Here is a 25,925-nt window from a genome sequence, read left to right as displayed (position 1 = left end):
CATCGTATGTTGAGGGACCACTGTACTGTTCTTCACTGAAATGATATTAATTCTTCATCACATATTCCCAGGGTGTGGTGGCTACATCCATGCAGATAGCGGTAATATCAAGTCCCCAGGCTGGCCTCTAAATTTTCCCAACAACATCAGGTGTACGTGGACATTCCAGACACACGAGAGCAGCCATTTTGAACTGGCCTTCGATGAGAACTTTGATATTCCAAATAGCACCGGGCAATGCGAAAGAAGCTTTGTGAAGGTCAGTAGATTTCAGTCAAGTGAAGTTACTTATGACAAAATGTATATTTAGTGGACGGAGGGTACAGTATAACACAATCTAAATCCATAAGGGTATGTTCACACTGCGGAATTCCACGAGTGAAATTCCGCACAGTGAACGTTAGCATCTGTGTGAATGGGTCTTCCGCGAGACCCGTTCACACTGCGGAATTTCAGCGGCGGACAATTCCGCCGCTGAAATTGTTCCGCGCAAAGAAAGAACATGTTCATTCTTTGCACAGAAGTCCGCGAGCACTGCATAGCCGTCAATGGTGACGGCGCAGTGCCGCGCAGTCCTACCGCCGCCGCCGGCTGCCAGGTTGAATCTCCGCTCGCTGAATTCCGCGAGCGGAGATACAGCTACAAATCTGTAGTGTGAACATACCCTAACACGTATATTTTGTGATAACAATGTCACTTTTCCAGTAGATGTTCCTACCAGTGATTTGGGGGGAGATTTATCAACACCTGTGCAGAGGAAAAGTTGCTCATAGCAACCAATCAGATCGCTTCTTTCATTTTTCAGAGGCCTTGTTAAAAATGAAAGAAGAGATCTGATTGGTTGCTATGGGCAACTGAGCAATTTTTCCTCTGCACGGGTTTTGATAAATCTCCCCCTTTATTCTTACTCTCTCCGTTACCGACTTGGCTTGTTTGACTTTGATTATACATTTGTTTGTGCCTTCCCTGTAAGTGGTCCTATTGCTCTGCGGTAGTTTGGTGATCCTTTTGTTCCCTTTTGTGATATAAATATACTGTGTCTACATAGTTTAAAGGGGCACTCCGGTGGAAAACTGAATTTTTATTTTTATTTTTAAATCAACTGGTGCCAGAAAGTTAAACAGATTTGTAAATTACTTCTATTACAAAATCTTAATCCTTCCAGTACTTATTAGCTGCTGAATACTACAGAGGAAATTATTTTCTTTTTGGAACACAGTGCTCTCTGCTGACATCACGACCACAGTGCTCTCTGCTGACATCTCTGTCCATTTTATTAACTGTTCAGAGCAGCATATGCTTGCTATGGGGATTTTCTCCTACTCTGGACAGTTCTTAAAATGGACAGAGATGTCAGCAGAGAGCACTGTGCTCGTGATGTCAGCAGAGAGCACTGTGTTCCAAAAAGAAAAGAATTTCCTCTGTTGTATTCAGCAGTTAATAAGTACTGGAAGGATTAAGATTTTTTTAATAGAAGTAATTTACAAATCTGTTTAACTTTATGGCACCAGTTGATTTAAAAAAATAAATAAATAAATAAATTTCCACCGGAGTACCCCTTTAAGAAGACACTGTTCTGTGGAAAACCACAATAACATAATTTGTTGTTGGGTTTGCGAGCATAATTGTCTCTCGGAGAACTTTACCCATACAAGGACCTATTATGTAATGACTAAGGTAATATTAATGATCTCAACCATTGTGGAAAACAAGGAGCCGCAATGTCAGTTTTCAAATGGAAAGCAGGACAAGTAAGTGCATCATAGATATAAAATTAGAAAAAAGCAAACAGCACATCAGTAGAACGGAGGGTTGAAATGGATGTGTCTCCTGCTAGCTCAGACAGCAGCTGCATGATGATGTGTTGCCATGACAATCCCTGGCCCAATCAGGAGGTTTGGACAACTGAGCCCTCATCAGCTGGTCTATTTATACTGCACTTGATAAAGGATCTTTCCTTGTTTCTGGCTCTAATTTGCTATTCCTTTGTATCTTGTGTGTATTTTTGCCCTGTTTTCCTGACTGCTCAATTGCATTCTGATTTTGTACTGCACCGCTCTATCTGTTACTGACTTGGCTTGTTTAAGAGCAAAATTTTATTTTTGTTACTGACTTAACTTGTTTCTCTGGTTGCTAATTGAGATAACAAGCAATTGAACAGGTATATCTAATAAAGTGGCATGTGAGTGTATATTAATCTAATTTTATCATTCTCTTTGTGCCTTGGTCAGATATGGAGCGGTACTCAAGAAACAGATGAGACTCTGTTGTTAACAGCCTGTGGAAATACAGCCCCTGCTCCGATTGTCTCCCCCGGCAGTACAGTGAAATTAACGTTCCAGTCACAAGACAATGCAGGGAACGGTTTCATGACCCGCTTCATTAGCAGTAAGTAAAAGCCATGAAAGAGTCGACAATAACCAAGAACCGAGGGGCAAACCCCCCCCCCCCCCAAAAAAAAAAATTAAAAAAAAAAATATATATATATATATATATATATATATATATATATATATATATATATATAAATTCTATAGATAGTATTAAAAAACAATACAAAGAAGGGTTTATTAGTTTTCCTTTGATCCTCCTCAAAAGGATTCAAGATTTAGTGGCTCTATCTCAAGCCAATATTAAGATTTGGATCCTTATGTTCCATTTGTTTTTTGGGAAAAAAAACAAAACCGTTTTGTAGGAGGATCATAGAGACCGCGGAGGTAATGAAAAGCAGAAGCACGAGAATGAGCCTAGTAAATGACTAAATTAGGAGAGTAATATCCCAATCCCTGTGCTGAGCTTAACCACGTGCCAGCCACATGTTGGGAAAGGACAACCATCAGTATTTAAAGCAATGTTTCCTAACCAGAGTGTCTCCAGCTGTTGCAAAACTGCAAATCCCAGCATGCCTGGACAGCCGAAGGCTTTAGGCTTGAGGTCTCCAATGCTCTGGACACAGACACTGGAACAACTTGACTGGAAAAAGAAGGATTGCAGCCCCTCCCCTGGTTATATAGGGGGGTTGTGCAAGGAGCCCATAGGTGACTTGGGGGGGTCACCTGATCACTGGAGCCCTTTGGGACAAAATCATTTGGTACAAACATTAAAGCAACAGTACACTAAATGAGGCAACCCTATATACATAATGGGGTAATGCTGCACGGGAGCCCTGGGGATATACAGGGACTCTGCCTGACAAGGCAGGAGGACAGTACGGGGCCACATCATCCCATACTGGGACATCACACACACACACACACATATATATATATATATATATATTTAAAGCATACATGTCTTTTCAATATATGCTGCCTTGTGTGTGTACATGAGGAGCAGCACTATTTCTGGCCATTATATAACTTGTATATGGTATTTATCAGCAGATTTCTGCTCTGCAGGCTTAACCTATAATTTTCAGTACTCCCTCCTCCCCTTCCCTAGATTTGTATTGCTTGTCTTGCAGACACATGACAAAGCTGAGCTAAAAACAGAGATGATTTGAACAGCGGGAGTTGAGTGGGGAAGGAAAGAAGTTTAATAACAGGAGAAAGAAGCATTTTTGTTTAATAGGATATAGTACAAAGTTTCTTAAAGTACTATTGATCTATGTGAAACTTGTTCAAATGGCGCAGTTCCTATTTAAATTAAGGTGCAGTCTTAGTATAGAGATTGGTGATTGGTTATTCATGTGCATTTGGCAGAGGGGAAGAGGGCAGAAGCTTGATAACAGGAGAAAGAAGCATTTTTATCTGATAAGATATATGACAAAGTTTCTTATATTCGCTTTTACTATTGATCTATGTAAAGTTTGTTCACTCGATGCTGGTCGGCTATTTCCTTTTTACATAGATTATCTTTTTTATTTTTTGCAGGATGTGGTGCTTACTACTCAAAACCGAGCGGTCGAATTGTTTCTGTAAATTATCCAAATAAATATGAGAACAACCTAAACTGTAATTACACCATACACGCCGATGACGACATGTTCATAGTCCTCACCTTCCTCACCTTCGAACTTGAGTGTGAGTATTTAATTTGGTGTTTCCCAACCAGTGTGCCTCCAGCTGTTGCAAAACTACAACTCCCAGCATTCCCGGACAGCCTTTGGCTGTCCGGGCATGCTGGGAATTGTAGTTTTGCAACAGCTGGAGGCACACTGGTTGGGAAACACTGCTCTTATTCATGCCGAAAAGTCAATGAAAACAAATATTGGGAATTTATGAAGTCATTTCATAAGGCTGTATTCACACATTGCATTTTGGTCAGTATTTTTAGCCCAAACCATAAATAGGTCCAAAATCCCCCCCCCCCCCCAAAAAAAAGTACAAACTCCATTATAGTTTTCTCTGTGTTGCTTCCACTCTTGGTTTTGGCTAAAAAAATATTGACCAAAATAATGCTTTGGTCAAACTATGATCAGTCAGATGTACCGCCTCATATATTTGGCTGTCTTTTCACCTGCACCATCTTCATAGACGGCAATGCATTTCATTGCATAGACAGCAATACTTGTTCATTCTTTTGGCGGAATCGAAGATCCGAAATTTCCATGGCGGACATTCAGTAGAAATTTTGTAGTGTGAATGGTGATGCAGGATCCTATAGAAAACAATGGGAGGCTGCTGCACCATAATTTCAGAGGGGAATTCGTAAGCAGAATACCACTTGGAAAATATGTAGTGTGAAAATACGTAGTGTAAATGGGCCCTTAAAGGGTTACTCCGGTGGAAAACTTTTTTTTTTTTTTTTTTAAATCAACTGGTGCCAGAAAGTTAAACAGATTTGTAAATTATATCAAAAGAACAGAAAAACAGTATCCCCCACCACAATTTAACACACCGTGGTATAGGTGTGTACCCGATATCACCTCGGTAAGTGTATAATTGTGAGCTGCACCAACAAATTTTCTCTTCTTTTATATACAGATTTGTAAATTACTTCTATAAAAAAAAATCTTAATCCTTCCAGTACTTATTAGCTGATGAATACTACAGAGGAAATTCTTTTCTTTTTGGAACACAGAGCTTTCTGCTGACATCATGACCACAGATCTCTCTGCTGACATCATGACCACAGTGCTCTCTGCTGACACCTCTGTCTATTTTAGGAACTGTCCAGAGCAGCATATGTTTGCTATGGGGATTTTCTCCTACTCTGGACAGTTCTTAAAATAGACAGAGATGTCAGCAGAGAGCACTGTGGTCATGATGTCAGCAGAGAGCTCTGTGTTCCAAAAAGAAAAGAATTTCCTCTGTAGTGTTCATCAGCTAATAAGTACCGGAAGGATTAAGATTTTTTTAATAGAAGTAATTTACAAATCTGTTTAACTTTCTGGCACCAGTTGATAAAAATAAAAAATAAAAAGTTTTCCACCGTAGTACCCCTTTAAATAGGGTACTCCACTGCCCTAGCGTTTGGAGCGGGCGGCAGGGGGGTTGTGACATCACGGCCACGCCCCTCGTGACAACACGCCATGCCCCCTCATTGCAAGTCTATGGGAGGGGGCATGGTGACTGCCACGCCCATTCTCATAGACTTGCATCCAGGAGGCGTGGTGTACCGTCCAGAGGGGCATGGCTGTGGCATCACAACCCCCCCACTGCCCGCAATAACTTCCTGTGGAACATACAGCAGCTGATTAAGATTATTAAATAGAAGTCATTTACAAATCTGTATAACTTTCTGGCACCAGATGATTTAAAAAATGTTTTTCCATCGGAGTACCCCTTTAAGTTGTGAGGACAACTGATAGCAGAGAGACCCTACAACAGGACTCTTTTCCATCAGCTGGTCCCACAATCAGAAGAGGACTGTGGAATCATATAATGGAGTTAAATGGAACATCTTTCTTTTACAGCCAATACATTCTGTAATACTGACAAAGTGACAATATCCAGCAAAGAGTCAACTCCAGGAAGACCCTTGGCCACCCATTGTGGTAACACCGTGCCTGCACCGATCAGCAGTAGGGGAACAATGTCCATCAATTTCTACACAAACTTTAACGTTACCATGCATGGATTTATGGCGACCTACAGAATCTTCTGTGAGTAATTCCTGTCATTGTGTGCCATTGTATCATGGTCACTTTTCTCTCTACGACTGGAACCATTACCCAATAGGACAATTGAAATCAATGACATTGGTTGGTTGTCTCTATGTTCATGTGGTCTTTGGCTTGGCCAGGGAAGTATCCTTGATTTCTGTGGTCAACGTCTCCACTTTCTTATTTTATGCCTTTAATGAACCCATTATTTTCTTCTGAACGATGAATTATCCATCCCTTTCAGCTTGCGGAGGAATATATAATAGTACCTCCGGCATCATAAGGAGCCCTACGTATTCATTCACCAATTACCACCACAACACCAACTGCACCTATCTGATCACCGCCGTAGAAAACAAGATAATTGAACTCAAGTAAGTTAAGAATTGTATGTGTTTATTCTGGATGAATATTTTTGGCTTTTAGATTCTCCCTTTTTCCTCCATGGATCCCAAGTGTTGTCTATAATCATATGACTACGGTGGCCAATCCCTATTGGACATGGTCTCTATACCGTTATAGGGTCTGACACTAGATGTTGGCATCAAGATCAACAGTTGTGGTATTTGGGTCTGCACACACCCGTTTAGTGATCGGTGTCTCAGGTGGTACACATCCTTCCCACCAGGGCTTTAGATCCTCTCTAAAAATTAAAGGGGTACTCCGCTGTAAAAAAATCTTTGGATAGGGGATAAGATCTTTACAGTGGAGTACCCCTTTAAAGGAGAGCTCCAGAAAAAGTTGACTTATCCTCTATCCAAAGGCTAGGTGATAAGTAGCTTATCTCAGGGGGGTCCCACCCGATTCTCTCAGCGAGGAGCCCTTGTTGTTTAGTGGTAGATGGCATGCGCTCCACACTCGGGTCTTTTTGGCGCTCCCATAGAAAAGAATGGTGCTTGTGCCGCCTGCAGCATGGAGGGTATCAGCGGTCGGACCCCCCGCGATCAGCTACTTATCCCCTATCCTGTGGATAGGGGATAAGTAAATTTCTGCTGGAGTTCTCCTTTAAGCCAGTGGAGTGGTAATGCAAGTGTAGGAAATGTTATTACTCCATCACCACACTTTTTATATATGCTAGTACTTCATAAAAAAAGACTTTGGCTGCCCGAGCATGCTGGGAGTTGAAGTTTTGCAACATCTGGAGGGCCACAGTTTGAGACCACTGATCTAGACGGATGGTTGTGAGAGCAGCATAAGGGAGTGGAAAAGCCAAATAAGGTTATTTTTCTGTTTTGGGTGTATTTAAATTGTTGAAATCCCCTATAACCATGATCATTCATCCATTCCTATATTATAGATTCAATGAGTTTGATGTCGAGCTCCAAAGTTCCTGTTCAGGTGACTATGTTTCGGTCTACGATGGATCAGACATCTATGGCAGACATCTTGGCAAGTTCTGTGGGAAAGTTCTGCCTCCGGTTTTAAGAAGCTTAAGCAACAAGCTGTTCCTGGTGTTTGTCACTGATAGAAGTATCAATGGTGGTGGATGGAGGGCATCCTATAGACAGACATTAGGTAGGTACTTAGTCAAGCACTGGGTAAGGGATGGTGGAGTGAGGACCAATGAGAATGCTTGATCCTTCTCTAGCCTCAGCTCATTGTAAATATGGGCTTTATCATAAAACAATGCTGCTTACTCCATTAAACCCAGAGATTAAAATGAAATCTGGATTACTTTTGGGCCTCTTAAATGATCTTTCGCAGAACAGAATGAATTAAGAAAAACCACTAAAACTGACCAGAACATAGTCTACCTCGATCAGTCACTAATAAAGTGACCAAACCATAATCCACCTCGATCGGTCACTAATAAAGTGACCAAACCATAATACACCTCGATCAGTCACTAATAAAATGACCAAACCATAATCCACCTCGATCGGTCACTAATAAAGTGACCAAACCATAATACACCTCGATCAGTCACTAATAAAGTGACCAAACCATAATCCACCTCGATCGGTTAGTAATAAAGTGACCAAACCATAATCCACCTCGATCGGTCACTAATAATGTTACCAAACCATAATCCACCTCGATCAGTCACTAAAAAAGTGACCAAACCATAATCCACCTCGATCAGTCACTAATAATGTTACCAAACCATAATCCACCTCGATCAGTCACTAAAAAAGTGACCAAACCATAATCCACCTAGATCAGTCACTGATCAAGGTGGATTATGGTTTGGTAACATTATTAGTGACTGATCGAGGTGGATTATGGTTTGGTCACTTTTTTAGTGACTGATCGAGGTGGATTATGGTTTGGTAACATTATTAGTGACTGATCGAGGTGGATTATGGTTTGGTAACATTATCAGTGACTGATCGAGGTGGATTATGGTTTGGCCACTTTTTTAGTGACTGATCGAGGTGGATTATGGTTTGGTAACATTATTAGTGACTGATCGAGGTGGATTATGGTTTGGTCACTTTATTAGTCACTAATAAAGTGACCATAGTCTACCTCGATCAGTCACTAATAAAGTGATTAAACCTTAATCCACCTCGATCAGTCAAAGCTATACATGTCGTATATCAAATGGGAACCTCTGCTCAAAACTAGACTTTCCTAGGTTTCTATTTAAAGGTGTATTTAAAGGAAGAGAGTACCTGTCTATATACCTTGTTATGGCATATGGGCATCATACCTTAGGTCCAGCTGAGTCCTGTCCTGGGGGACTTACATGGACTTTACATGGACGGCCATCCTTTGCTTCCACGTTTTCAGTTCTTTGCCAGTGGGCAAGTCAGACCTTGGGCGTTCCGCTCCTCTAGTTGTTAAGGTGTTCTGGCAGTTGTAGTTTTGAAACAGCTGGAGGCACACTGGTTGGGATATATTACACTGAAGTCCTTTCCTTAACAGTGTGACTATGAATAAATAAAATCACATGTATCTCCACAAGTCCATGACCTCAGGATACCGACTGTTAAGGACCAGCCTGATAGGGACAATGTTTGGCAGAACACAGATCTTGACACATGACACACAGAGGACGTGTTTGTCTGTGACATAGACAACATGGCTAATTTACAACTTTTTTCTTCCCACGTATAAATATAGTGAATTATGGATTCCCATGCCTTTATAGTGAGTTCTTTCTATGGGTTATAGGAACGTCTATTGAGTAATACACACCTTAGAGAATCAAATTTTTGCAAATGGTAAAGGTAAAGGGTTAAAGGAGGGCACCATTACTTGTGGTCTATGAAGCGTGCGCAGCTGCTGCACTCGCCTCATAGCCTGGACGGGATTCAGGACATACATGTACGTCCTGGAGCGTCAAGTACCAGGCAATCAGGTATGTGCTGTGTCCACAACTGGTTAGGTTACTCACTAGGTCATGCAGATGCTTTACATGTCTTTTTATGTGTCTAGCATCTGTATTTGGCTTACAAATGACTTTGTTTTGCTGCTCACTCATTCTGACATCCACTGCTCAGGAAGGGGCCTGTCCGAGGCAAGCACTGATCCCGCCCACACTCACCATGCATTCACTTCCTCCCTGAGTCTGCTGTGCTAGGCCTCTTCATCCTCTCTGTTTTCATGTTGCAGTCTGATAGGACAGGAGTGAGCACAGAGGAGTGCTAGTCCTGCCCTCACTTCCTGGACTTTATCCCTGCCTGTGCCTTATCTGGGACAAAGATAAGAAGCCAGACAAGATCATGTTCTGGATGGTATGGGGACCCCTAGTTGTCTTTTTTTTATAAGCCATGATTTCTATAAAAAGGAGATAAAACATTTTATGAAGCATATTAGAAAGGTAAATGTTTTGCCAACATATAAAAAGTTTTTTATACACTGACAGTGCTCGTATAATAAATTCTGCACAGTAATCCATGTGACGGCTGTAGCACAATGTCTCCCTGTAACTTCTTCTTTTATTCACTTGTGACATTTGAGGCTTCTTACTCATAGAACCGGCGGTGACTAATGGTCAGGCTGTTGGCATCATAACCATTGGCGTGATACCGATTTTATATACATAGTGGAAAAAGTCATATGACTTGTTCTGGTTGTAACTGAAGGAGAATTTACACATAATATCAGTATCCGGCATTTATAACAACTTCATCGGCTCTATTAGTATTAGTCAGGAGGTCATGCAGCAGCCTCTGTCTCTCCATCTGTATACTGAGGTGCCCCCTGTGATGTCAGCACCTCAGTATACAGAAGCTACTTATTCTATGACTCTGGGATCCTTAATACAGATCTGTATTGGAGCCCCCCCCCCACTTTCACCCTTTTATACAGTGACCCCTCGACCTACGATGGCCCCGACATACGATAATTTCAACATGCGATGGCCTATCAGAGGCAGCATCAACATACAATGCTTTTGTATGTCGGGCCATCTCACAAATGGCTATCCGGCAGCGCAGACTGCTTCAGCTGCCACCGGATAGCCGTTTACGGTAGGGGTGTGAATCGCCAAGAATTTGGCGATTCGATTCGAATCGCATCGCGATACCAGTGTGGCGATTCGATATATCCCGATATATCGCGATACCGTCTAGGTGACGATACATCGCGATATATCCCGATTCTGTCTAAAAAACAATGGGGGAGATTTATCAAAGGATTTAGACTGGTTTTTCCTGTCTAAATTTGTCTCACAGAAAGTCGCAGTCTAAATATGTGCGAATTTTCAGCGACTTTTGCTGTAGAGGATTTTTAGAACATGATGCATGCAAGTCTATTTTAGACGGAAATGCATTGGAAAATGCATTGGTGCTGAATTAATCAAGTGCGACTTTTGTGCGACAAGTCGCATTTGCCCAAAATACGCTGAAATGTCAGACCATGTTGGAGCAGGTCTAAATGCAGTTTAAGCTGTAGACCCTGAAGTCTGAGCACAGAATTTATCAAGGGCTGTGAGACCTTTGATAAATTAGGAGCCCAATAGACAGGAGACTAGCACATACGCTGGTCTATAAGCATACCCAGAATAGACTAGATTAGGAAATGTCCCCCAATGTCTTTTACACTTTTATTAAAACTTTTTTTTTTTTTTTTTGTACACTTTATTAGTCTTTTAGGAATCATTAGATTCCTCAGACAGATGAATAGAGTTCTATTGAACTCCATTTATCTGCGATCCATTGATAGAGCCTGGTCCAGCCAGGATCTATCAATGACAGAGCCACGGAGAGCATACACATGTCCCTTTAGACGCCGCTGTCAGCTTTGACAGCGGCGATCTAAAGGGTTAATAGCCAGCCGCGGCGATCGCCGCATGCTGGCTATTAGCGGCGGCCCCTCGGCTACTGAGAACAGCCGGGGGCTGCAGAGTATGGAGCGGGCAGGAATCCCGAGCCCGCTCCATACATACTGCAGAGCGCCGCATGCTGGATATTAGCGGCGGAGATGCATCAGCGGCCCCCGGATATTGAAATCAGCCGAGGGCCGCAGAGTATGGAGCGGGCACGAGTCGGAGCCCGCTCCATACACCCAGAGCGCCGCCGCGTCAGATCCGGCTGACAAAATATGGAACTTATATCTCCTGATGCCCGGGACATGCTGTTCCGGGGATCAGGAGATACAAATTCCACATCACTAAAAGAATCGATTCAAAAATATTTTGAATCAATTCAGTATCGGCAAATGAAAAATCGCGATAATCGCGGGAATCGATTTTTTCTTACATCCCTAGTTTACGGTGCCCCGTGTGGTCCGCTGACGATCACTTACCTGTCCTCGGGGCTCCGGCGCGTCCTCTTCAGGATCCCCTGCATCGTCGGCGCTCTCCATCATCGTCATCACGCCGCTGCGCATGCCGTCCCGTCATCCAATAGGAGCGGCGTGTGTAGCAACGTAATGGCGGCGACGGAGAGCTCGGATGTCGGGGAAGCAGAGGCCTTGCCGGAGCGTCGTGGACACCCCGGGGATGCGGCGACAGCGATAGACGGCGACATCCCGGACAGCGGTGACGGTCCGGAGTGGCGGGGACACGTGAGTACAACTTCCTCTAACAGTGGTCTTCAACCTGCGGACCTCCAGATGTTGCAAAACTACAACACCCAGGATGCTGGGTGTTGTAGTTTTGCAACATCTGGAGATCCGCAGGTTGTAGACCACTGTTCTATACTTTACATTGCACAGATCCCTCAACATGCGATGGTTTCAACAAACGATGGTCCGTTTGGAACGGATTACCATCGTATGTTGAGGGACCACTGTACATACCCCAGACCAGACATACAGATACCTCTCCTCATCCCTGTACTGCTGCAAACAATGCCATCATACCAGGGCCAGACGATGTATGTAGTGACGCCTGACAATGAAGAGAGGAGCAGGATCAGGGAGAGGTATCTGTACTTCTGGTTTGGGGTCTTGGACCTTCATAATGGGAATCTCTGGTCTGTACAAATGGGGGGTGAGTGGGCACTTTAAGAGGTTTTGTCTGCGGTCCGAATTTATTTGGGGGGTCTGATCTTGGGTCTACATGTATTTAAAGGGGTACTGCAGTGGAAACCATTTTTTGTTTTTGTTTTTTTCAAATCAACAGATTATACAGATTTGTAAATTACTTCTATTGCAAAATCTTAATCCTTTCAGTACTTATCAGTAGTGTTGCTCGCGAATATTCGCAATGCCAATTTTATTCGCAAATATAGCACTATATATTCATAATTACAAATATTCATTTATTTATTTTTTTCACAGTACACATGACAGTGATCATCCCTCTCTGCTTCCAGCTTGTGTGGTGTAAAGAAGGCTCTAATACTACTGTGTGAGACTGGCGTACGAATTTTCGCATATGCAAAAATTTGCATATGCGAATTTTCGCTTATGCTAATTTTCACATATGCTAATTTTCTCATATGGAAAAATAAACACGATTACGAATATGCGAATTTAGCGAATATTACGAATTTTCGTCCATATATTCGCAAAATATCGCAAATTCGAATATGGCCTATGCCGATCAACACTACTTATCAGCTGCTGTATGCTCCAGAGGAAGTTGAGTTGTTCTTTTCTGTCTGATCACAGTACTCTCTGCTGCCACCTCTGTCCGTGTCAGGAACTGTCTTGAACAGGAGAGTTTTGCTATGAGGGTTTGATACTATTCTGGACAGTTCCTGATACAGAAAGAGGTGTCAGCAGAGAGCACTGTGGTCAGACAGAAAAGGACAACTCAACTTCCTCTGTAGTATACAGCAGCTGATAAGTACTGGAAGGATTAAGATTTTTAATAGAAGTAATTTACAAATCTGTTTAACTTTCTAGAACCAGTTGATTTAAAAAAAAAAAATAATAATAATTCCACCGGTGTACCCCTTTAAGAAGTCTATATCCTGGATGTCTAATCTGTGGTCTGTATTATTTTACAGGTCTGTATTTATTTTGGAGTTTGATCTGGGGTCTACATTCATTTCAGATGTCTACATTAAAGGGGTAGTCCAGTGGTGAAAAACGTATCCCCTATCCTAAGGATAGAGGATAAGTTTGAGATCGCGGGGGGTCCGACCGCTGAGGCCCCCTGCGATCTCCTGTATGGAGCCCCGACAGCCCGCGGGAAGGGGGCGTGTCGACCTCCGCACGAAGCGGCAGCCGACACGCCCCCTCAATACATCTCTATGGCAGAGCCGGAGATTGCCGAAGGCAGCGCTTCGGCTCTGCCACAGAGTTGTATTGAGGGGGCGTGTCGGCCGCCGCTTCGTGCGGAGGTCGACGAGCCCCCTTCCCGCGGGCTGTCGGGGCTCCGTACAGGAGATCGCAGGGGGCCCCAGCGGTTGGACCCACCGCGATTTCAAACTTATCCTCCTTAGGATAGGGGATAAGTTGTTCACCACTGGACTACTCCTTTAAGGATGTTTATTTTGCAGTCTGAATAGTTTCAGAGGTATATTTATTTTAGGGTCATGATAAAGGGGTCATATATACTATATATATCAGTGGTCTCCAACCTGCGGACCTCCAGATGTTGCAAAACTACAATTCCCAGCATGCCCGGACAGCCAACGGCTGTCCGGGCATGCTGGGACTTGTAGTTTTGCAACATCTGGAGGTCCGCAGGTTGGAGACCACTGCTATATATGATTCATATTCCAGCTGGGTTTTCATGTTCACTTTTTGTGGAAAAAAAAATTATCTTCACCATTTTGTACAAATGTTTCAGAGCGGAAAATAAAACTCTGCAGGGGGCATTTTCCTTTTTAAATGTTTTTTAATAAATTTTGAATAGAGACAAACAAAAGACATTGGGGGAGATTTATCAAAACCTGTCCAGAGGAAAAGTTGCCCAGTTGCCCATAGCAACCAATCAGCTCGCTTCTTTCATTTTTAACAAGGCCTCTGCAAAATGAAAGAAGCGATCTGATTGGTTGCTATGGGCAACTGGGCAACTTTTCCTTTGCACAGGTTTTGATAAATCTCCCCCCATAGACTGTCAGTTGATTCTGACTGCAATCTTGAAACTGTACATACAAATACCCTGGGACATTTTTCTATCTGGCGACAGGTGTCCCTGCTGACATTTGGTAACAGGGCCTAAATTGGGGCTATGCTATTTACACATGGCTGGAGCTCAGTCGTTGTTCAGAATATCTCTTGAAAAGCGATTTCTTGATATTGGGCTACGTAAGATATTATATATCGGGGTATTGTGAGCATTTTGCTCAATCTCCACCAAAACTAAGAACTGCGTTGAGGCTTTAACCTCAAAAAATGATCTTGGCTGATAATTTTTTTTTTATTATCAGTGAGAATCAATGTATTGTATTGTGTTTTAGTACCTTGGATGTTTTTGTTGCATTGTAGGGACCTCTGCTGGAGTAATATAATAAAGACATCTCCACGCCTTACCACATTGTAATACAGCGTTCCCTTTAACCATGGCTCTCCAGCTGTTGCAGGGCATTATGGGAGGTGTCGTTTTGTAACAGCTGGAGAACAAAATATTGGGGAACTCCGTTTTACTTCATATAAGGCTTACACATTGTACCATACTTCGCCCAAATAAAACTCCCGTATGATACAGTGTCCACATAATAAAATCTTATAAAGCGCAAGAGGTACACTACCCAGAAGTAACCCTAGAGAGTCTATTTTATAGGGCATCAAGGGAAGCACTTACTCCCTCTTGTGGCAAGACAGAGTGTCTACTCACACCACATCTGTAATTAATTACATTTTTGCCCAAGACCTAACTGCATGATGGGTTTTACCTATAGAGTACTGCCATGTACCATTATCAGCCGCAGCAATGTGATACACTTAGTGGCAGTGTGATGTAATGGGCCCTTGTGCCTGGGCCAGTTACAAGGAGCGGCATTGGCTTCAGCATGACACATTAACCCCTTCAGGACGGAGCCCATTTTGGCCTTAAGGACCGGAGCGTTTTTTGCACATCTGACCACTGTCACTTTAAACATTAATAACTCTGGAATGCTTTTAGTTATCATTCTGATTCCGAGATTGTTTTTTCGTGACATATTCTACTTTAACATAGTAGTAAATTTTTGTCGATACTTGCATCCTTTCTTGGTGAAAAATCCGTAAATTTGATGAAAAAGTTGAAAATTTTGCATTTTTCTAACTTTGAAGCTCTCTGCTTGTAAGGAAAATGGATATTACGAATACATTTTTTTTTGGTTCACATATACAATATGTCTACTTTATGTTTGCATCATAAAATTGATGAGTTTTTACTTTTGGAAGACACCAGAGGGCTTCAACGGTCAGCATCAATTTTCCGATTTTTCACAAAATTTTCAAACTCAGTATTTTTCAGGGACCAGTTCAGGTTTGAAGTGGATTTGAAGGGTCTTCATATTAGAAATACCCCATAAATGACCCCATTATAAAAACTACACCCCCCAAAGTATTCAAAATGACATTCAGTCAGCGTTTTAACCCTTTAGGTGTTTCACACGAATAGCAGCAAAGTGAAGGAGAAAATTCACAATCTTAATTTTTTACATTCACATGTTCTTGTAGACCCAATTTTTGAATTTTTACAAGGGGTAAAAGGACAAAATTTTTACTTGTATTTGTAGCCCAATTTCTCTCGAGTAAGGACATACCTCATATGTCTATGTAAAGTGTTCGGCGGGCGCAGTAGAGGGCTCAGAAGGGAAGGAGCGACAAGGGGATTTTAGAGAGTACGTTTTTCTGAAATGGTTTTTGGTGGGCATGTTACCTTTAGGAAGCCCTTATGGTGCCAGAACAGCAAAAAAAAAACACATGGCATACCATTTTGGAAACTAGACCCCTCGGGGAATGTAACATGGGATAAAGTGAACCTTAATACCCCACAGGTGTTTCACGACTTTTGCAAATGTAAAAAAAAAATAAAAAAATTTTACCTAAAATGCTTGTTTTCCCAAAAAAAATTTATTTTTAAAAAGGGTAATAGCAGAAAATACCCCTAAAAATTAGAAGCCCAATTTCTTCCGATTTAGAAAACACCCCATATGGGGATGAAAAGTGCTCTGCTGGCGCACTACAGGTCTCGGAAGAGAAGGAGTCACATTTGGCTTTTTGAACGCAAATTTTTCTCTGGGGGCATGCTGCATTTAGGAAGCCCCTATGGTGCCAGGACAGCAAAAAAAAAACACATGGCATACCATTTTGGAAACTAGACCCCTCGGGGAACGTAACAAGGGGTTAAGTGAACCTTTATACCCCACAGGTGTTTCACGACTTTTGCATATGTAAAAAAAAAAAATTTTTTTTTTTACCTAAAATGCTTGTTTTCCCAAAAATTTTGCATTTTTAAAAAGGGTAAAAGCAGAAAATACCCCCCAAAATTTGTAACACAATTTCTCCCGAGTACGGAGATACCCCATATGTGGCCCTAAACTGTTGCCTTGAAATACGACAGGGCTCCAAAGTGAGAGCGCCATGCGCATTTGAGGCCTAAATTAGGGATTGCATAGGGGTGGACATAGGGGTATTCTACGCCAGTGATTCCCAAACAGGGTGCCTCCAGCTGTTGCAAAACTCCCAGCATGCCTGGACAGTCAACGGCTATCTGGCAATACTGGGAGTTGTTGTTTTGCAACAGCTGGAGGCTCCGTTCTGGAAACAGTGGCGTACCAGACGTTTTTCATTTTTATTGGGGAGGGGAGGGGGGCTGTGTAGGGGTATGTGTATATGTAGTGTTTTTTACTTTTTATTTTATTTTTTGTGTTAGTGTAGTGTAGTGTTTTTAGGGTACAGTCGCACGGGCGGGGGTTCACAGTAGTTTCTCGCTGGCAATTTGAGCTGCAGCAGAAAGTTTGCGGCAGCTCAAATTTGCAGCCAGATACTTACTGTAATCCTCCGCCCATGTGAGTGTACCCTGTACGTTCACATTGGGGGGGACATCCAGCTGTTGCATAACTACAACTCCCAGCATGCCCGTTGGCTGTCGGTGACTGCTGAGAGTTGCAGTTTTGCAACAACTGTAGGCACACTGGTTATGTATCACGGAGTTTGTGACCTAACTCAGTGTTTCACAACCAGTGTGCCTCCAGCTGTTGCAAAACTACAACTCCCAGCATGTACGGTGCATGGTGTACGGTGACTGCTGAGAGTTGTAGTTTGCAACAGCTGGAGGCACACCGGTCGTGAAACACTGAGTTAGGTAAAAAAATACTGAGTTTCACAACCAGTGTGCCTTCAGCTGTTGCAAAACTACAACTCTCAGCAGTCACAGACAGCCAACGGGCATGCTGGGAGTTGTAGTTATGCAACCAGCAGATGCACCACTACAACTCCCAGCATGCACTTTAGCTGTTTGTGCAAGCTGGGAGTTGTAGTTATACAACAGCTGAAGGTACACTTTTCCATAGAAAGAATGTGCCTCCAGCTGTTGCAAAACCATAAGTCCCAGCATGCCCATAAGGGAATGCTGGGAGTTGTGGTGGTCTGCCTCCTGCTGTTGCATAACTACAGCTCCCAGCATGCCCTTTTTGCATGCTGGGAGCTGTTGCTAAGCAACAGCAGGAGGCTGTCACTCACCTCCAACGATGCAGACGCTGCAGGTCAGTCCCACCGCCGCAGCTGCTCCTGGGGCCCCGATCCCAACATTAACGCCGGGGATCGGGGTCCCCAGCACCAGGGGTGCACGTCCCGCACCCGCTCACGTCCTCCAGAAGAGGGGCGGAGCGGGTGCGGGAGTGACACCCGCAGCAGGTGCCCTGATTGGACGGCCGGTAATCCGGCCGACGAATCAGGGCGATCGTGAGGTGGCACCAGTGCCACCTCACCCCTGCAGGCTTTGGCTGTTCGGGGCCGTCTCTGACGGCCCCGAACAGCCAGTAATTCCGGGTCATCGGGTCACTGGAGACCCGATTTACCCGGAATCGCCGCAGATCGCTGGACTGAATTGTCCAGCGATCTGCGGCGATCGCCGACATGGGGGGGCATAATGACCCCCCTGGGCGATATGCCGGGATGCCTGCTGAACGATTTCAGCAGGCATCCGGCTCCGGTCCCCAACCGGCTAGCGGTGGGGGCCGGAATTCCCACGGGCGTATGGATACGCCATCGGTCCTTAAGGACTCGGGATGCAGGGCGTATCCATACGCCCTATGTCCTGAAGAGGTTAAAGGAGTATTCCAGGAAAAAAAACTGTTTTATATATATATATATATATATATATATATATATCAACCGGCTCCAGAAAGTTAAACAGATTTGTAAATTACTTCTATTAAAAAATCTTAATCCTTTCAGTACTTATGAGCTTCTGAAGTTAAGGTTGTTCTTTTCTGTCTAAGTCCTCTCTGATGACACCTGTCTCGGGAAACGCCCAGTTTAGAAGCAAATCCCCATAGCAAACCTCTTCTAAACCGGGCGTTTCCCAAGACAGGTGTCATCAGAGAGCACTTAGACAGAAAAGAACAACCTTAACTTCAGAAGCTCATAAGTACTGAAAGGATTAAGATTTTTTAATAGAAGTCATTTACAAATCTGTTTAACTTTCTGGAGCCAGTTGATATATATATATATCTATATATCTATATATATATATATATATATATATATATATAAAAAAGTTTTTTCCTGGATAACCCCTTTAATGATTCATAATATGGCAAAAATCTAATTTTAATAAGAGCTTTGTATGACAAGGGGCGTGGCTTATCAGGAAAGGGGTGTGTCATAGTTTGAAAGCGCATCGCTAAGGCTGGGTTCACACATCCCAAAATCAAAGGAAAAATACATCTGTAGAATAGGTATAAAAAATGGCCATATTTTTTATCTAATAATATCTTCTATAAGAGTCTATAGAAAGTGACTGTCAGTGCTCACATTTTTGTTAACCTTGTCTGCTTTTTAAATTACTTTTATAAAAAATATTTTAAGAATATATATACAGACTTTTTTTTTCTTTTCTTTGGTATACCTATTTTACAGATGTGTTTACCCAATGTACTCCACTGGAAAGCATTTTTGTTTAAATCAACTAATGCTAGAAAGTTAAATGGTATGTTTTATTTGTACTTAAAAAAGCTCAAGAGCACATTTTCCCCCATTTTATATGCAGACTTAGCACCGAAGCCAAAACACAGGAAGTGCAGCCTGGAGTGCTGAGGGGGGGGGTGTCCAAACAACAGCATATGGAAGTTCGGTGTGAGAGGAGCTATGATTGGATGAGGCTGGACACCCCCCCCCCTCAGCACTCCAGGTTGCACTTCCTGTGTTTGGGCTTCGGTCCTAAGTCTGTGTATGAGATGGGGGAAAATGTGCTCTTGAGCTTTTAGCACAAATAAAACAGATTTTTTTTTTTTAAACAAAGTATATTAGAAATATATTTTTATAGCAAAAATTAATTTTAATGAGAGTTACCCTTTAAAATAGGTTTGTAAATTACTTCTATGAAATTTTTTTAATCCTTCCAGTATTTATCAGCTGTTGTTATGATCCACAGGAAGTTCTTTTCTTTTTGAATTTCCTTTCTGTCTGATCACAGTGCTCTCTGCTGACACCTCTGTCCATTTTAGGAACTGTCCAGAGTAGGAACAAATCCCCATAGAAAACCTCTCTTGCTCCGGACAGTTCCTAAAATGGACAGAGGTGTCAGCAGAGAGCACTGTGGTCAGACAGAAAGGAAATTCAAAATGAAAAGAACTTCCTATGGATCATAACAGCAGCTGATAAGTACTGGAAGGATTAAGATTTTAAATAGAAGTCATTTACAAATCTGTTTAACTTTCTGGCACCAGTTGATTTAAAAAAAAAATAAAAATTAGATTTACTTATAAGACGATATTAGTAAATCTGATCCGTATGAGCAGAACATGATAAATATTTAGTTATACTCACCGTATTACTTGTTTAGGAACCGTGCAAATCTTTTAGGATCTATTTTATAAAGCTCTAATCTTCAATTGATCACAGTTTTATATTCCTCTTTTTTTACCTTTTATTATAACAATGACAATTTTTGGTACTTTAGGACCTGAACAAGGATGTGGAGGTTACCTGACTAATGCCACGGGAGGATTCAGATCTCCAGACTCTAATGTCGATGGCAAATATGACAAAAACCTGGATTGCGTTTGGAACATTGTTGCGCCTATAAACAAACAAATAAACCTGACATTCAGCTCATTCTCTTTGGAGGAGCAGTATGCTGGATCGTGCCAATATGATTTTGTCAAAGTAAGTTATGTTATTTATAACCATAAAGGGAGCTCTTCATACAGAAAACACTGCTCCATGTAAATGAGGGATGTACGGCTGACCATGATGAAAATGAAGGGTCATTCCTGCATCCCTGCCTACATGATAATCGAGCCATGTAAAGGCTCTTTAAAAAATCTTTGGTGCACGAATGATCCAGTTTTGTAAAAGAGCGCCAGTCACTGAGATCGGTGGTCATTTACTGATGCAAGTCGGCCCATGTAAAAGGAACCTTACGCTCACATCAGTGTGTTTAATTTCTATATAAATAGCCATAATTTACATATGAAGACACACTGCTCAGTGCATTTGTAGATGAACTGTCTTCTGTCTAGGCCACCTCTAGGCATATGTCTTCTAAGCATAGATGTCACATAGGGCAGGAGTAAGTGCAGCCAAAAGCCCAGCCTAATTGATGATCCACCCTAAATGACGGAGCCCCAACTTGGCGACGGTCCCTACAATTACTAAAGTGCAGGACGTAGCAAGGTTAAAAACAATAAAACAAACAGCGCAGAAGTCAGGAAACAGGACAGGATACAATAGGCTAAACAGGTACAGACCAAGAAGTTATGATAAAACACAGAGAATGAACAAACAGACAGATAAAGAGATGTCAAACAAGCCAAGTAAAAACTAAGATATCAACGAGGTACAAAATCAGAAAGCAAGAGAATAGTCAAAACACAAGCCAAGATACAGGTACACAGAAATACAGCAGAATCACAGAGCCAGTAACAAGAAAGAACCTCTATCATAGGCAATGTGTACAGGACAGACCAATGTTTAAAAAGTCCACCTCAGGAAGGTAAGGACATTGAAGCCAGATGCCATTGGGTCACTGACCATGCCCCTTGATGCCAGGTGCCGTCATGGCAATGAGCAGCATCGCAGCTTAACACAGGAGGGGTTAAAAATGCTGCCAGAACCAGAGTTAGACACACCCATTTATTCATCCTTGTCACATGTGCATTAAGTTACCTGTTTTCTGATGGTTCCCATCCATTGTGTCGGCATAATATTAAATGGGCACTCTCATTTAAACTAATTTTTGCTATTGCACTCCTTATGGTAAATAAAAATCCTTCTAATGTACTTTGTCTAAAAAAAAGTTTTATGTGTTTTATTTGTGTTTAAAAAAGCTGCCACTAGGTGTCTCCCTACTTGTCCAGAGCACATTTCCCCCATCTTTTGCACAGACTTTGGACTCCTGCTGGCCTGGCAGAAGTCCAAAATCAGGAAATGCTGAGGGGTGTGTGTGCAGTCTTATCCAATCAGAGCTCACCTCACACACTGAACTGCTCTGGGCTATGTGTAGCAGAGTGAGGGAGGAAGTTCTCCCCTGTTTGGCTTCAGATGATGGGGAACGCCCCTTCCCAGTCTGTGAATCTGACTGAGCAGAAAATACAGAACAATATCAAGGTAGAAAACTAACAAATAATAAAAAAAATAAAGGCAGGGGGTGGTTTATCATGATGGGGGCAGTGAACTGGGAGGATTATAAAATTTAACAAGATCATGAGAGGTACTCTTTAAGCAATTAACAATCATTTCTGTATGTATGTTCATACTGTATGTATGTCAATCACTAATCAGGACCTCCCACAAGAAACCTAAATCCTAAATCTTTCCTTACAAAACTATATATGAATGCGCTCAGCTCCTCCTGCTCTATAACATGGTGTCTGCAGATTGGACATTATGTAATATTCCTGTTGTATGTGAGATAACCTGACCAGTTTAGTCACTACTTGTGATGATGTATATTATTCCAGATATTTGATGGCAGCAGCACTAATAGCAGTTTACAAGGAATATACTGTGGATCCGACGTCCCAGCGAACTTTGTCTCTACGAGCAACACTCTTACGGTGTGGTTTTACAGTGACGTAACAGTGGAATGGGCAGGCTTCAATGCTACATATGTAACAACTGATAGTGAGTATTATATTTTCAATAAAGTATCTTCATTCTTCATTGGTGTACATTGGAGAGAAGGGCTTTATAGCATAGATCAAAATGGCCCAATTGTAAGAAGAGAAATGATATGAAACAGCAGTGACAAGGCAGAAAAAACTGCACTTATTTGCATCCAGTACTGGGGCTAGTTGGGTGGCAGGGCTGCGAGAGTCTTCCACTCCGGAGGGTGCTCAGCATCCAGTGTCCAGACGTATGGAAAGTAGACAGCAAGTAGATAACGGCACGTCTCTACGAGCGATAAAAGATCTTAGGGTTTATTCAGTCAATGAGACATTCAACTGGGAGGAAAAGAGGTAGAAAGGACGTACAAGGGGGTGACAGCTGTTTCATATGATTCGCATACTTCTACTGGCCCATGCCAGGGCATGGGCCAGTAAAAGAATGTGAATCATACGAAACAGCTGTCGCCCCCCAATTATGTGCCCGCTATGCCTTGTCCTCCCCTGTTGTATGTCTCATTGAATAAAGCTGACAATCAATAAGACATACAACAGGGAGGAAAAGAAGTAGCAGGGACATACAAGGGGGTGACAGCTGTTTCGTATGATTCACATTCTTCTACTGGCCCATGCCAGGGCATGAGCCAGTAGAAGTATGTGAATCATACAAAACAGCTGTCGCCCCCCAATTATGTCCCTGCTACGTGTTGTCCTCCCCTGTTGTATGTCTCATTGACCGAATAAAGCCGAAGATTGTATACCGCTCGTAGAGGAGTGCCGCTATATCGTCTTGCCATCTACTTACAATAGCTCAAAATGGGTTCTCCATTATGGTGCTAGTTTTGCCAATTACAGTAGGACCTGGTGTTTGTTTCTACTCACCTCCCCTTTTCATAACATTTGAGCCCATTCCACCCCACCCTGTCTGCAAGGGAAGGGGGTTAATAAGAAAGGGTACTGAAGAAGAAATCAGAAGAAGACTGCACTCACCATCCACATTTCTTTATTTAGACTCGTGCAGGCATTTGGCGGAGGAGGCAGGGGCACGCCGGGACAAGTTGTTTCGCGCGGTCTTGCACTTCTTTAAGCCTGAGTGCGACGTCCGTCATCACCACAGCATCATAAGAAGGCGCCGGACATCATCAAAGGCCGACATGCAGTAAATCATGTGATACAATATCATGTGACCATAACAAAAACGTGACAAAGCTGAGAAAATAAATATTTACAATCGTTAAAGAAACACAGCCTAATATAGCAAACGTAGGTCAAAGTCACAGAACTAGCCTATTGGAATTGTAGAACTTGATGCTACTGGACCATTTGGGCTCAATGATCGTATGGAATTGGCCCCGTTTCTTTAATTCACTTTCCTTTAGCCTAATCGAGTCTTCTATCCAATACGCTTCCCTCGGTTTGCTAGTTCTGTGACTTTGCCCTAAGTTTGCTAAATTACGCTGTGTTTCTTTAACGATTGTAAATATTTATTTTCTCAGCTTTGTCACATGTTTTTGTTATGGTCACATGATATTGTATCACATGATTTACTGCATGTCGGCCTTTGATGACCTCCGCCGCCCGGTGCCTTCTTCTGTGGTGATGACAGATGTCGCACTCCATCTTGAAGAAGCACAAGACCGTGCTAAACAACTTGTCCCGGCGTGCCCCCGCCTCCTCCGCCGAATGCCTGCACGAGTCTAAATAAACAAATGTGGATGGTGAGTGCAGTCTTCTTTGGATTTCTTCATCAGTACTGCATATTCTGTGTGACTTGCACCTCCTATATCCATATATTTTCCGAGATCACAGCGTCATCCCTCTGATCCATTTTACCTACCCAAGTCCTGCAAGTGCCGGATTCCATTTCTCACCAATGTTAATTAGAAAGGGCATTGCTTAGCGGGAAGGGGGTGTGGCCTGAAACATGGCAAGTGAACCAAAGATTTGTTGCTAAGGGTACGTTCCCACCTGGCGTATTTTGCTGCGTATTTTCTGCTGCGTATTTTCCTACCCATTGACTTCAATGGGAAATAAAATATGCAGCAGCAAAATACGCCAGGTGGGAACGTACCCTTAAAAAAAACTTGAGTAAGGTAAGCCAACTAATAGGTGTAGTGCTCGCTATTTCATCATGGCTTCTTACTTACATAAAGGCTCTGATTGTGATGTTCCTCCTTACAGTATTATGTGGAGGGATCTACAACGCAACATCATCTATAACAACTACAACTTCACCAAATTACCCCAATTCCTACCCGCCCTTTACCAGCTGCCTCTGGACCATCGACTCTCCAGACAAGGAGAATGTAAAAATCAGGATTCAGTCCTTCCACCTCCAGACTGGGCTAGACTGCTCCAATAACTACCTGGAGGTCACGGACTCCCCTGTGGTAAGTCGGCTTTATGTTTGGAATAAGGATAGCTGTAATTCGAGAATAAGGGTGATCCTACACAACGGGTTCAGCGCATGTATTTCATCTGTACATTATCTGTACTTCATCTCTGTGATTACTGATAAAGTACCGATAATGCATTTATCATTGTGTTTACCCTTTCTTTTCTGCCTATATTTGGAGCTATTTTGGCCCAAGTGTCCTTTTCTGCGCCTTTTGGTTTACAAATTTCTGCAGATTTTGAGTGGTAATCCACTGATTTTGGCAATACGCATGATATGGAAGGATTTTATGAACTTCGCCTTTTTGTGAAAAGGCGCAAAACCACCAAAAAGGCTCAAAACCGCCAAAAACCTACACCAGCCCAGACTTAGCTTAGCTTTTTGGTGTATGTAAAGAGTGAAATTTAAGAAAATGTGACCTGCACAAAATTTGTAAAATGCTCTGCAATCATTTAATACATTTGGTTCTCCTACACATTACCAGCACATAAAAAAAAAAAAAAAAGTGTAGAAAAATGCTCCACACCTACAATGATAAATGCCCCCCAATGTTTTCCAATATTTGATTGGTTGGGGGTCCCACTCGTGGCACCTCCCACCGATCAGCTGATAGAAGGGGCCATGGAGCGCTGCACCTCTTCACATATCAGGCACAGCTACATACATTGGGCAGTGGATGTGCCTGGTCGGAGCTTGTCCCATTCACTTCAATAGGACGAACTGCAATACCAGGCACATCCACTGCTAATGTATGGTGCTATGTCTGTTAGAAAGTCAAAAAGCCACAGGACCGGTACAAGCACCATGGGGAGATTTATGAAAACCTGTCCAGAGGAAATGGTGCTGAGTTGCCCATAGCAACCAATCAGATCGCTTCTTTCATTTACATAGAGGCCTGTGAAAAATGAAAGAAGCGATCTGATTGGTTGCTATG

At 42.6% G+C, this 25,925-nt stretch overlaps 1 protein-coding gene across 1 annotated transcript in view; it reads left to right on the top strand.

Annotated features, from left to right (window-relative positions):
- The window catches only part of CUBN (cubilin), a 219,464-nt gene that overhangs the window by 162,943 nt on the left and 30,596 nt on the right, over nt 1-25,925 (top strand). The window contains 9 exon segments of the mRNA XM_056519174.1: nt 72-259; nt 2,232-2,388; nt 3,873-4,022; nt 5,858-6,046; nt 6,291-6,420; nt 7,344-7,561; nt 20,451-20,656; nt 22,453-22,615; nt 24,778-24,986. Coding sequence (XP_056375149.1) covers nt 72-259; nt 2,232-2,388; nt 3,873-4,022; nt 5,858-6,046; nt 6,291-6,420; nt 7,344-7,561; nt 20,451-20,656; nt 22,453-22,615; nt 24,778-24,986 — 1,610 coding nt within the window.

The sequence above is a fragment of the Hyla sarda genome, chromosome 5, assembly GCF_029499605.1.
Source record: "Hyla sarda isolate aHylSar1 chromosome 5, aHylSar1.hap1, whole genome shotgun sequence".
In the NCBI taxonomy this organism is placed as follows: domain Eukaryota; kingdom Metazoa; phylum Chordata; class Amphibia; order Anura; family Hylidae; genus Hyla; species Hyla sarda.
This window is presented reverse-complemented; position numbering and strand designations above follow the sequence as displayed.